The sequence below is a fragment of the Aethalodelphis obliquidens genome, unplaced genomic scaffold (genome assembly GCF_003676395.1).
Source record: "Aethalodelphis obliquidens isolate GAN/ISIS:26980383/991018 unplaced genomic scaffold, ASM367639v1 scaffold18, whole genome shotgun sequence".
Classification (NCBI taxonomy): domain Eukaryota; kingdom Metazoa; phylum Chordata; class Mammalia; order Artiodactyla; family Delphinidae; genus Aethalodelphis; species Aethalodelphis obliquidens.
Window position 1 is genome coordinate 25,410,564 of NW_020837962.1, and position 13,590 is coordinate 25,424,153.

A 13,590-nucleotide genomic window follows, 5' to 3' on the forward strand; every position below is an offset into this window, starting at 1 on the left:
GCTAGGGGTTTTTCATGGGGATTTCTCTTGGAGACAAGAAAAGTCCAAGGACGTAGGACATTTCAGGGCCATCTGTCATGCTCAGTGCTCCTTGGTGTCTCCTGACACCTGGGTGTAAAACAAGAATCCCATAAGGAATTTCCTAGCACAACCATTTAGCAGGACAACCTGGATTGGCTCTTTAGGCGGATGGCTGTTTCTTGAGACTCCTGTGCAGTTGCAGTCAACACTTTTGGTGTTCAGGCAAAGACAAAATTAGTAGAGCATAACTGGAGAGAAATTTTAAAGCAGTTACTGATCTAAACAACTAAACACAGCATATGCAGTGTCAAAATGCATTTACAATGGCAGTAAAGATAGTTGTTGACTCATCAGTCATTTCAAAAGTTCTAATCTCTTCTTACAGTATAAATGGAACATGTAGCATTGAAGACCAGGCAGAAGCTACCCACTTTTGAGGGTTTACAGTTGCATGCTTCTCATCAGTATCAATTATTCACCACGCATCTGGTAAAACCCAGGTTATCCTAGGAAATATGTTCAACCAAGAAGTTAGCATTTATTGCTATGTGGCCACAATTGAAATGTCTTAGCTGAGAACATTAACTATCTTGTGGGGGCAATCTGCAATTTTACTTCGTTTCTCAGAGAATAATGTAAAGATGTTCCTGAGAATCATTTGTGTTTAAGAATAATATATTTTTGTATTATATTGGAGATTTTGGCAAATTTTGCCTGTAGATTTTCTTCATCAAAGTACAATGAAATTTGAACTCAATATCTTATTCACTTTCTTTTTGACTTCAGATTTGTATATATTATTTTTTCATGTCAATGCTTTATAATTAGGGGAGAAAATGGTATTATCCTGAACCTTTCTCAAACTTTTTCTCTTACTGCAATGCTCCTTTTCTACTCCCTTCACACGCAAATTATTAACTAAAAGAGTTAATAAGATAGAACTCCTTATTACCTGAGTATATATGTATCAATTTAGCTCTGGAAATGTGGTACCACTCTTCTGTATGGGCACCTGCTGCCTAATTAAATAAATTTTTTTAAAAAGCAATGATTTGCTGTGTCCTGAGTTTCAAAGTCTGGGACATTGTTATACACATCAAGCCAGCAAGTCTTATGATTTATAGCAAATTCATCTGGAGAGTTCTGAAGACTGCCACAGCTATTGTAATTCCTTCAAAATACAACTCCACTAGGCTCCATTATTTTTGTATTAATTTTGACAATTTATATTTTAAAAATGGGGGGAGAAGTGTTGGGATTGATGTTCAATTGTTTTTTTAAAAAAATTTTCTTCTGATTTAAAAAAATTAGTTGGTGTATATTTATTGGAAAAGTTCAATACAAATAAATAATATAGAAACAAAAGTCTTTATATAGCAGCCATGAGGGTGTACCCCTCAGATCTCCCTTCAAGAGGGACCCTGTAGTTAGCTGACACCTCCAGCTGTTGCACCTATGGGATCTACCACATTTACATGGAAGCCATGCCCTCCCTGGGATGCTTCTAGCCAACAGCTGAGCACAATTTACTAGAGCGGATGCATCCCTGCCCGTCACACGGCTGCTCCATTGGGTTGTCTTTGCTCCTGGGCTGCCTATCAGTCTGGCTGAGACTTTCTCAGAGCAGCACTACAGAATGAGACTCTTCTTACCCAATCCTCCTTCTGCCCCCTCTCCTCTCACAAGTGTCAAGCCCGCATCACAGTCCAAAGGCTCTCCCTGCCTACTCCTGCTTCCTCTCCCCTTCACCCATCACAGACATTTCCTTAAGAAGTCTCACACACTTCTAATTGATTCTTAGCAGTTGCTTCCCAGAGGACCCCAAATAATACACCTTCCTTCAGTCCCTCCCTGCCCCTGCTGTAACTCTTCAGAAGTCAGTAAAAATTGATCTCATATATTGTAAAGGTTGCAGAACATTTTATGCAGAATTTCTTTCCTGGCCATATCATAATTGATTTGGTCAGTCTCCCCACTGACAGACATTTAGTTTCCAGTTTTACACCATTACAGGTAAGGCGTGTATATTTTTCTTCATGGAGTTGTCAGTGAATATCTGCAGCATATAATTCTATGAGTGGAATATCTTGGTCAAAGATGGGTGAACATCAAAATTTGGAGATATTATCAAATTACTCTTAAACTTTGTACCGATCAACAGTGCCCATCTGTAGACTGAGAGTTTCTGTTTTCCCAACGTATTCACAGCATTGATTGTTATCAATTAAAAGAAGTTGTGCCAATCTGCTAAAGAGTGGCATCTCATTACTGTTGTTGGGTGAAGCATGGTTTCATTTGTCTACTTGGAAACTGATGATTTACGTATTACATCCATTGTTTCTTGTACGTTGTTGTCCTTTTCTTTGATAAAATGCAAGGTCTCTCTGTATTTTAGGGAAATGCCTTATGTCTTTTATCCATAAGGCAGTTTCCCGCCCCCTCCCCCCCTCCCCAGTTTGAGGTTTATTCTTGGAGTTTGTTTATGGTGTTCCATGTTGTAAAAATTTTATATTTTTATCTTTGACAAAAAATTTCTCGTGATTGCTAAGAGTTTTCTAATGTCTTTGTAAAATATACATAAAGAGAAAAAATTCTGCTAAATCTGATTATTATGATAAGAATTCAGAATGGAATCAGGTAACTAACTTGTGGCTAGAATTAAATAAATCATTGCTGTATGATTCTATGTATAAATCAAAGAAAAAAAGTTTGGTATTACCCTTCTAGGTTCCACTGTAGACTAAATATGCTATACTAAAATGTTGGCACTCTGATGTTCACTGCTTCTAGTATTTCTGTAATAATTAAAAGAAAAAGTTCAAATATTTTAAGTGGTTCAATTTTCCACTTTACAATGATTTCCCTCAGTTTATGTCCTGTTAAAAACAGCTTCCAGTTATTCAAGGAATTCTCATAATGACTTGGAAATCAATATTGCCAGATGCTGAATTAGGATGGTCAAAAGAAATGGACAATATGGTATACTATACTCTCATTCTATTTAGGAATTATCACATCAAATTTATGGGAAAGATTGGGGATGAGGAGGAGAATTCTCAAACTCTCCAAAATCCTATCATTAAAAATTCAAACAAATGACTTCTGCCTTCAAAATTGTATTACCCCAACACATATAACAGGGCATGTAGTACCATTTATTCAACCATGAAGATCTCAACATTTCCATACATTTACCAACCTTTTCAACAGAAAAAGGAGAAAAAAAGCAAGATAAAAACTGTAGAACTCTTACACACATATATGTGCATAACACACATCAATGACCACCTGTAGATGCACAAATCATTTTTTAATGGACTTTATTCAGGTGAGGAATTGTTCTTACTGAAAAAATCTGAACTTACCTCCTTGTTCATCCAACATAACCAAAGTCCTGATACCAGCATCTTTACTCTACATTCCAATAATGGTAGCAAAGTGGAAAAAGAGTTAGAGAGAGAAAAGAGAGAAAGAGAAATCAGTAAGGGGACAATTAGCCCTAGATATGGAAAATGAAGAAGGATCAAAGGAAAAAGAGGGAGGAAATATGGCGGAGAGTATTAGGGGCTGGGGAGGAACTCAGAGAGGTGGGTCACCTGTGGACTTGCTTCATCAGTGATTCTCAGATAGAAGAGGGGGATGTAGCTCAGTCTCCATGGGGTGGGGCTCGGGATGGGGCTTGGCATGGACTTGAAATACACATACTTAATATTATAGTGTGATTTTATATCTGGAAAATAAAAATGCCTATAGTTTTTGTAACACCAACCACAGAAAGCAAATCTTTCAAAATCTTCAGGACTAAATCTTCTCTGGCACGATAGATCAGAAAGTTTCCCTAGGTGAACTGGGGAGGGGTGCTCTACTGAAAAGATGTGTAAGAATCTTGGGAGTGGTGGTGAGATTTTTAGGTTTATCAAAAAAGATGACAGCTTCACAAAGGTTGAGAAACATAGCTCAAAAGGAAATTCAATCTTCCATTTCTTTCTCTATGGAGAGAAGTTCTGCAAGATTTAGAAAAGGGAATGACAGATGAGAAATAAGGGCTTTTTCTAATGAAATCTGAAATTCTGCACAATAATATGGTGTGAGAAAATAATTCATCCACAAGTTTTACTACAGTTTTTTTGTTCACCCCTTATGCTCTAAATAAACCAAACAGCCCTGAACTATTTAGTGGAGGGGAGTGGGAGTTGGTGGGTGGGAAAAAAGGAGCAGAGATATTTGCATTGTTCATAATCATCATTTCCAGGAACTAGTTATGTAAAGACCTTCCGTTTTATAGGGTGATTATTAATAGATATTAAATGGCAGTGCTTACAGTTTGGATTAATTGTTTTTTCAAGAAAAGCTCATGGTGGTACCTAGAATAAATTCTAAAATATGTCTCTCATGGCCCCATTTATTTTCGACTGACTTACATTAACCTAAGAGAGAGATGTTAGTGGAGGTCAACAAAAGTGTTTTGTTTTGTTTTTTTAACAGTATTTCAACAATTTAATTCCAATAGTGCTTTCAAAAAATAAAATAAAACACTGAAAATTATTTCTGTGAGCTTTTATAAGCTCACCATTTCAGAGAACATGTGCAGTTAACTCTCCCAGACAGAAAAGCCTATTTTGCTTGTTTTAAAAAAATTGAATGAAAGATTCTTTAAGTTGTATAGTGCTTTATAATTTTCAAAACTTTCACATACATGATTTCATGTAATCATATAAGAACCCCTTTTTTACCCCTACACCTCTATGGCCCCTTCCCCCTTCCCTCTCCCCACTGGTAACAACTAGTTTGTCTCTATATCTGTAAGTCTGCTTCTTTTCTGTTTTAGTCACTAGTTTGTTGTGTTTTTTAGATTCCACAGATAAGATATCATACAGTATTTGTCTTTGTCTGTCTGACTTATTTCATTTGACATAATACCCTCCAAGTCCATCCATGTTGCTGCAAATGGCGAAATTTCATTCTTTTTTATGGGCTGAATAGTATTCCATTGTATATATATACCACAGCTTCTTTATCCATTCATCTCTTGATGGACACTTAGGTCATTTCCATACCTTGGCAATTGTAAATAATGCTGCTATGAACACTGGGGTGCATGTATCTTTTCAAATTAGCGGTTGAACACATTTTGATAAGTTTTAGTTGCAAAGTCAGGATGTAGTTTGGAGAGTGATGGCTCAGGATGACTTCAGGAGTCATTGACAGCACAGATTCTGGAGCTAGACTCTGCCTTGGAATCCTGGTGATTTTCTTTTCTGGCTGCAGGACCTCAGGCAAATGTCTTAATTGCTCTGTGCCTCAGTTCTCTCATTTGTAATACAGCAATCATAATAGTTCATACTTCATTGAGTTCTTATGCGAATTCAGTAAATTAATAGGCGGCACGTGTTAGAACGGTGCCTGGCCTATAGTTAGCCTTACACCAGGGTTAATAAAATAAATACCTTCACAAAATGCATCTAGCGCAGGATATCTGGGCAAACTAAAAATATCATCATTACAGACTACCACCAGAAGTTTCTAGACTACTGCTCAAACTTTAATGTGTATATGAATTCCCTGCATAGAAAACATCTTGTTAAAATATAGATCCTGATTCAGTAGGACTGGGGTAGAGACTGAGATTTTTCATTTTGAACAAGATCGGCGATGCTGGCTGGTGCAGGGTCATACATGGAGCAGCAAGATTCTAGACCCCACAAGACATTTCAAAATCTTGTTCTTCAATGTGTTATAAATGGACATTTGTCTACACTAGACTGTATTTTAACAATTTCTATGCCCCTTTTATGCAAATTTTAGCCATTGTTTATGAGAGGAAATTGTAAAATGCAGATGGCTCATTCAGGCATATGGATGTGACAATGCAAGTTCCAGTGAGGATGGAGTCATCTCAGAGAGCATCTTCTTCTCTAAGGACCCAACTCAAGGCTATGCACGAGATTTCTGTTCTGTTCTATTTGGGATGGAGGGTGAGAAACAGGTGAGTGACTTCAGTTTGGTCAGTTCAGCTCTCATCTGTTGACCCTTTCTGCTCTACCCATTTATGTTATATAATAAATAAAATAAAGTATAATTTCCTCTGCAAGTATAATTTCCTCTTTGTTCAATTTGGTGCTAAATGTTTCAGTGCTGGAATGATTCACAGAACCACCAAGAGTTTGCCCCAATTTGAGAGAACAGAAGCAGTGAGCACAGGTCAGAGAGTCAGGAATGCTGGATTATGTTCTTAGCTCAGCCAGTTAATAGTCTTGAGATTGGGGAAGAGTCACTTGACCTTTCAGGATGCTTTCCCATATTTAAGATAAGGATAGAGATGCTAAATAAGATTGGGTAGTTGCTAGGTTGGTTCATTCACTCACTCGTTCATTAGTTTGTTCATTCATTCATTCATTCACTAAATGGTTATTGTGCTTCCACTCTGCCCCAGGCACTAAGGTAAGGGCCAGACAAATGCCTGGCTTCTAAACTGTGCTTCACAGAATGATAAACAGTTTGGTCAAGCGAACAGAGCTGGCATCTGGGAGTCAGTAATTCTGAATTCTAGACTTATCTTTACAGTTCTATTGCTCTAGAGTCATCTGTTCTGTGTCTCAGCTTTTCCAGCTGTCAGATGGGGATAGAAACAGCTCCCTCACTTCCCAAGATTTATAAAGACAAAATAAGCTACAGAACCTAAAAGCTTCTACAGGTTCAACTCCACTGGAGGCCATGATTCAAAAACTGAGATAAAGGATTTCATTTGTGTGGAATCTGTCAGTTTAGGATGAGCTGCTATGTTTGTTTTCTTAGATCCTTTTGCTTTTTGTGGAATTCTCAAAAAATTTTTAAATATTGTGGGAATTGCTGGTGTAAGGGAAATGTTGTAAGAATTCACACTCTGGAATCAGGTAGACCTGAGTTTGAATTTCATCTCTGTCTTTTGTGGCTGTATGTCTCAAGCAAGTTTCTTAACCACTGTGGACTTCAATTTCCTCCTTGGTAAAATGGAGAGCAAAGCAGTAGAAAAAGTGACTGCAGGGATTAAATTAGATAATAAACTCTGAGCACAGTCGCTGGCATATAGTAGGTTCTCAATAAATAGTAGAACTTATATTTGGCTCCGCTTTTTGCTGACAACTTTTATCACAACAACTGGGTGGTCCTTTGGAGGAACTAGGAGGGCAAGAGAGAAGGACAGGGATGGGACGATATCTTGGGGGAGGCAGAATATTACTTTCTCTGGTTCCTTAATGAGTATTATGTTTTAATAGCTAGGAGGGAGAGGAGGTTGTTCTATTTTTGTCTTAGCTCAATTCCTGGTTCCTGTTCAAGATCCCTGGGAAACTTGTCTAACTGTGAACAGGGGGAGTTGGAGATGCCAGTGATTTTTAAAAATATATTTATTTATTTACTTATTTTGCTGCACTGGGTCTTAGTTGCGGTGCATGGGATCTGCGTCGCAGCACGCGGGCTTGGGCTCTTCGTTGTGGCACATGGGCTTCTCTCTAGTTGCAGCACTCAGGCTCTCTAGTTGTGGTGTGTGGGCTCCAGAGTGCGTAGGCACGGTAGCTTCGGCACGTGGGCTTAGTTGCCCCATGGCATGAGGCATCTTAGTTCCCCAACCAGCGATTGAACCCACATCCCCTTCATTGGAAGGCAGATTCTTAACCACTGGACCACCAGGGAAGTCCCCGATTTTTTTTTTTTTCATTTCTTTCATTTTACTTTTTATTTCTCTATTCTTATTTTTTTCTTGCTGATGATCTAAGACCATGTTTATAGAACATTTTAAAGTCCTTTGTCATCCTGCAATGCTTTTCCCAAAGTCCAATACACCTGAGCTAAAACTAGGCCAGTCCAGACACTCTCTTAACCGCGAGAGTTCCAAAAGATCCCTACAACTGCCTACCTGAAAACAACTGCTCAGCCTGAATTTTCCACCTTTAGTACAAAGTCTGGCATAACAAAGACATAGCTTTAGAATGCTTATTTTCTTCTTGTGGCCAACGTGTTTCAAAAGATAAGTTGGAATGAAAAGAAAAGATGCTGAAACACCCATAAATGTTGGGGAGCCCTCAGTAACCACCACTGCGTGAAAGCTCTGTGTGGGGCTTTGGATCAGCCTGCCCTAGGGCAGTGTGGCTTTTCCGGGCTTTGTTCTATAGCCCAAGGCATTAACATGTAGAGCTCATTTCCTGCAGTTAGTATTAGCAGAGTTAACTTTTTTGTCTGGAATCAAATAGTATTCATGACTCTCCCTCTAGAATTCATTGTCCCCTCCTCTGTGCTCCTGAGGCAGGTGTGGCCTTGAATTTGGAGAGCTATTTTCATATCTGTTTTTCTACATGATATCAATTTTGATCTTCCACCTCCAGCATCAGGCATTCCATAAATATTTGCTGAAATGCATCCATCAAAAGAGCCAGTTCCCAGCCCCAGGCTGGGAACCAAGTGCTATGTGATTTCTAATCTTTTTATGTGTGTATGGTATTCAGCTTTTCTGAACTTTCTTTACTGATCTCTGTGTAACTTTACATTGTCCTTGATACACTGATGATGGCTTCTATTGAAAACCAAGCTTCCATGCCTTCCACTCTGTTACACCGTAAAGTCCATGAGGGATGGCACAAAGTCCTATACATTCCACTGAAAGTGGGATTGTTTGCCTCAGGGAAACTTCACAAGTTGAGTAACCTTTCCTGTCTTTGAGACTGAATTTCAATAAGCATTCAGCTCAATTCAAATTATATGGCACTGATAGACTTTGGGATCATGGGCAAGATCCTAGTATTTCAATGCTCAGATTTTCCAAATGATTTCTGCCCTTGATGAATATTTAATGCTGATTCTCTTTAAAGAGAATTTCCTTCCTGATTGAAAGCAGAATAACATCTGACTGGCCAATGCCCTAGATATAAGGGATGTTTGACCATCAATATAAGATAACCCAGGAGGATGTAAGAGCAATCAATCTAGTCTAATAATGCCTTGCTCATAATTTCCTAAGGATGGAAAGTCTAATAGCCTCCTCTCATTTGTTAGAGGTAGGAGACAGCATCCATCTGTTTCACCCCCTGTTCTAAGATGCAACTTCATGCTTGATCGAGAAACACTTTAGGAAAAACAAAAATGTAATATTTGAGAATCCTACTTCAATTAATAGAGCTTTTGAGATTTTTTTTTTCCAGAATAAATTAGAGCAGACACTCCTTTTCCAAGACTGGCCAACGTTGCCTGCAATTTAAGAAGACACAGAAAAAGAAGTCTCTGCAGCCCAAAGACTCTGATGGGGGAGGGGCCAGTTGGGAAAAGTGTGTTGCATGCATTCCTCCATCACTTTCTGTGCTCTGGGCAGTTTCAACATTGCACAGGTGGGCAAACTGGTGATAGATTTTGCAGTTTAGAAACTCCCTTCACATGTGCACACACACAAATGAAAATGAAATATGAGCTTGGAGGCCATGGTTGAAGGTCATAAACACGAATCAAGATAATGATGTCAGCTGACTTCTGGGCTCCCTGCCTTCCTGTCACGGTGAGAGCTCATGCGTGGATGTTACTCAGATCTGTTCCTTTTACTTGTTCTCATGACAAGATGAGGGGCAACATGTGGATTCTGAAAGCCTCACCGACACTAGTAGATTTAGAGTATCTGCCTCCTTTTTGGTCCTCAAGTACTGCGTGAGTCCCAGGACAGCACAAAGAAAGCATTTCTCTTCATTAAGAGAGTGAAGGTTGCTTTCCTGTGCTGCTGAGGGCCCCTTGCTGGCCCACCTCCTGTGGGGGCCAATTTGTGCTATGCTGCAGGCTCAAACTCTCATTTTTCATGATAATAGATCTCCTTCAGTGGACCCCCTTCCCTTCCCAGGGGTCCTCTGAGCTCTTGGTTGCCACCTTCTCCTCCCCCTCCTGTGGCAATTCACAGTTAGCTATATACCATTCTTAGCTGAGAAGCTGAAGCTGCAGAAGTAAGGGAAAATGTTGGCTTCCATAGTGTAAGAGGCGGCTGCCCTTCCTTTTAGCCTTATAAAATTGACACTTTTCTCCTTTCATGTCATTGCAAAAGCAATTTACAGTAGCATGAGGCAAGTAGGCTCATTTGATCATTCTGCTAGAAAACCCCCAAGATCTCTAAAGATGATAACCACACATGAATTTATACACTGATAAGCATTTTCAAAGCATAGATAAAACAGCATCTCACTGAATAAAAATGATTAGACTTGTTTTATTCAGTTAAGATAAATATAGCTCATCCCATTTTTTTTCCACTTCATCTCTCCCAACGGACAAGTTCAATTAATCCATTTATTCTTCCTGGTTGACTGCCGCTCTCCCAAATTGGAATAAATGAGGTTTATTGCAAATGCCCTTTTGATTCCATTATTGCTGTCTGCCCTATTTCACCCATTTAAAAATAGTCACGGATTCATTAACCATGCCTTGAAAATGGATGTTAAATCCAGAGTCAGGAATATAAAAGAGCTTCTATATTTACATGACTAGACTTGATATTTCCCTTTATTAAAGGATTTTCCTATTATTTCATGAATTTTAGTGCCTGACTATAAATGTAACAATTTCTGAAAATTATGCCTCTCTGGGTACATATTTTTTAAAGTGATATATGTAGCTAGATTTAAAACAGAAGGCCAAGATTAGATGTAATTTAGAGGCATCAAAATCAGTACAAATGAGGATTTTATGTAGATAATTCTTTCGTATATTAAAAAATCGTTCTGATTTGTTTTTGTGATTTCTTGGGAACATTTACATACTTGGAAATACCACCCTCTTCTGCTTCCGAGACTAGGAAGATAGGCTGGGCTGGAGGGAGAGTGAATACTTTGATGGCTACCTGGCAACTTAAATATAGCATCTCTCTCATTATATGGCTTTCTGGTAGCTACATTCACACTGGAATAAATGGGACAGTGGTCTAGGGAAAGGCAAAGGGTCTAGGCAAAGGATATGTCAGCCAAAGGGATTAGTTCATCTTAAAATATAGTCACTGCTTACCTCTTCAACCAGTTGTAGCATACGACGGGTGCTTTCCAGCGACTAAGATAAAAAACACAAATATTATGAGTGCAGGATCCAGAGTTCTTGGAATATCAGAAAAACTTTCTTCACTTGGGAAACATAAAGGGTTGTTATCACATGTTCTTTGAAGTTTGTAACTGAACCACAATTTCAATCTCTTTCCTATCAGGCTTTCTACATAATAAGATTCCCTAAAGCAATTACATTAAAGCTGATTGTCATAAAATCAAAACCAGACGAAGTTGATTTTGATATCAAAGACAAAGTAAGCTCGAAAAGGTAATTTTGCATGTGCAGGAGGCATGAAAAGTTATCTCGAATACTCAGAGGACTAATTTGGCCTCCCTGGACCAGGAATATTGAATTTTAAAGGCAAATATCATTTGTCATGAATTGAGATGAATCTAACATCGATTTTCTTATAAAGCTCCTAGAAACACAATTGGAAGTTCTTATCAGTACAAATTAAGTTGTTGCCCTAGGGTGGAAAAAAAATCAAGCGTGTTTGAAACAACTAGTCTATAGGAGAAAGCTATAATAATTATCTTCATCCTTAGATAAGAAAAAATGAATTCAGCACTGGCCCCTTGGACACAGTGTGGTCACTTTTTTCTAAGTTCCTTTTAAATTACTAGAATCCAGCAACCAGTGTGATTTCTCAAAAGCTGTGCTTTTCAATGGCAAACTTATTTTGGACAAGAGTTTGCAGGAACATGAAGCATGTTCACTTTCCTGGAAGCACTGTCAGCAGGCTGCTTTTTGAAATAGAATGGCTGTAAGCAGAGGTATGCTGGTAATGTTAACAATGGGCTCTCCAGAAAAAAGATGTGTGTGTGTGTGTGTGTGTGTGTGTGTGTGTGTGTGTGTGTGTGTGTATTATTTTAATGATATAAAGGATGACTACCATAAAATTTATAAATAATAATAAAATACACAACACCTTATTGCAAATTCTGTATAGCCAATCGATTTTCACAGAAAACTTTTGTTGATTTTTGCTGAACTCTTGTGTCCACAGCTAAGCACGCATAAAACAAGGGCAGCTCTGGCATGAACGCTGGTTGATATTTTCATTTACGTGAGTGAATAAAAGGCAAGTGAAAGAATGAAGACATGTTTGGGAACTTTATTCATTTGTCAATGATGCAAGTGGCTTCTCTGCTGAAGAGAATCATAGTTTTCAAATACTGGAAGATTTTCTCAATTCTTTTTTGTGTTGCTTATAGTGTAATGGCTGCGGAGGTTCATACTTTTAAGTTTAATCTGCATTATTAATACTTTTCCACTTTCTTAAGTCTAGAGGGTCAACAAAACAATAGGTCAAGCCCTGATTTGTAGTGTTTGCAGATTCCGTCGTGTAAATACTTTTTCCCTCTCTGATTTCTAACTACACCATGGTATCACTGAAGGTGAACTTGGGAAGGTTCACGGTAACACGCCACTAGACGGTATCCTCACACTACAGATACAACACATGCCAAGAACTTTGAAAGCATAGATAGTAGTAAAATCATTAGGACGTGACGAGATCTGAGTATTTATTACCTTTGATTTTAATATGATCTATTCAATTGTCAGTTTATATAATTCAATTTTAATACCACCTTGCAAAGTTCTGGACAATGTAACAACCAGCTCTCAGAATTGAGCCAACTCTGGCACAACGCTGGCTGTAACACACCCAAAGACGGTACTTTTCTTAGAGGATCTTGACTTCTCTAGATTTCTAGGCATTGGAAGCTTGGGCTCAGTCACTGATCTGCATGCAAGTTTTATAACCAACCCATTCCTGTGTGCAGAGCCCTTAGATATATAGGAAATCAAAGTCATACTCCTCCTGTTTTTGTTTTTTTTTTCTGAGACATGAGAAGAAGCCCTTTTCCCACCTCAACCTGAATAAGACAAACTACGCAGCTCTCCATCTTTTGCTCCCTTCCCAGGTCTCCATCCCTCACCTCATCAGCCAGCTGGTCAGCCCTTCGCTGCATCTCCTCCAGCTCATTGCGCATGTCCGCGTCTTCAGCCATGGTAGGGGTGGGGGTTGGCGGGGTGCCTGGGCTGGGGCGTCAGTGATGGGTTTGGCCACGGAACCTGGAAAGTAGCAGATTTGAAAATGTGAGAGCTTATATGTGTACAGGCAGGTGTGCTCAGCTAGGGGAAGGTCTCAACGGTCCATACTCTGTCTCCATGACTCATCTTCTGAGCTGTAAGCTGTACCCAGACAGGAGTCCGCAGAATGATGCTCTTTCTCCAAAAGCCACCATGAATACCTATTCGCCTACGTTACAATGGAGATGGATACCTGTCTGCCTATGAAATAATTTTTAAGACACACACCACTCAAGTTTGAAATGTCAGTAGGGAAGGATGTGGTTCCGTGTTAGAATACCTTTAACCTCCCACTTATTTATTTCTATTTTACTTTTTAACAGCTTTATTGAGGTATATTTGGCACACAATAAATCCCATATCTTTGAAGTATACAATGAGAAGTTTTGACAGATGCATCCTCCCAGGAAACCATGACCACAATTAAGAAAA

The 13,590-nt window shown here is 38.8% G+C and overlaps 1 protein-coding gene across 2 annotated transcripts in view; it reads right to left on the minus strand.

Annotated features, from left to right (window-relative positions):
• The window catches only part of SNAP25 (synaptosome associated protein 25), a 29,837-nt gene extending 16,693 nt beyond the window's left edge, over positions 1 to 13,144 (minus strand). Inside the window, exons 1-3 of one of the 2 annotated variants that reach the window (XM_027118189.1) lie at positions 13,005 to 13,144; positions 11,026 to 11,067; positions 3,387 to 3,435 (exon numbers count right to left, since the gene is read on the minus strand). In XM_027118189.1, coding sequence (XP_026973990.1) covers positions 3,387 to 3,435; positions 11,026 to 11,067; positions 13,005 to 13,076 — 163 coding nt within the window. In that variant the 5' untranslated portion in view covers positions 13,077 to 13,144. The remainder of the gene's footprint in view (positions 1 to 3,386; positions 3,436 to 11,025; positions 11,068 to 13,004) is intronic. The other variant, XM_027118188.1, reaches the window with a different exon arrangement.
• Between the last annotated feature and the right edge of the window lie 446 nt (positions 13,145 to 13,590).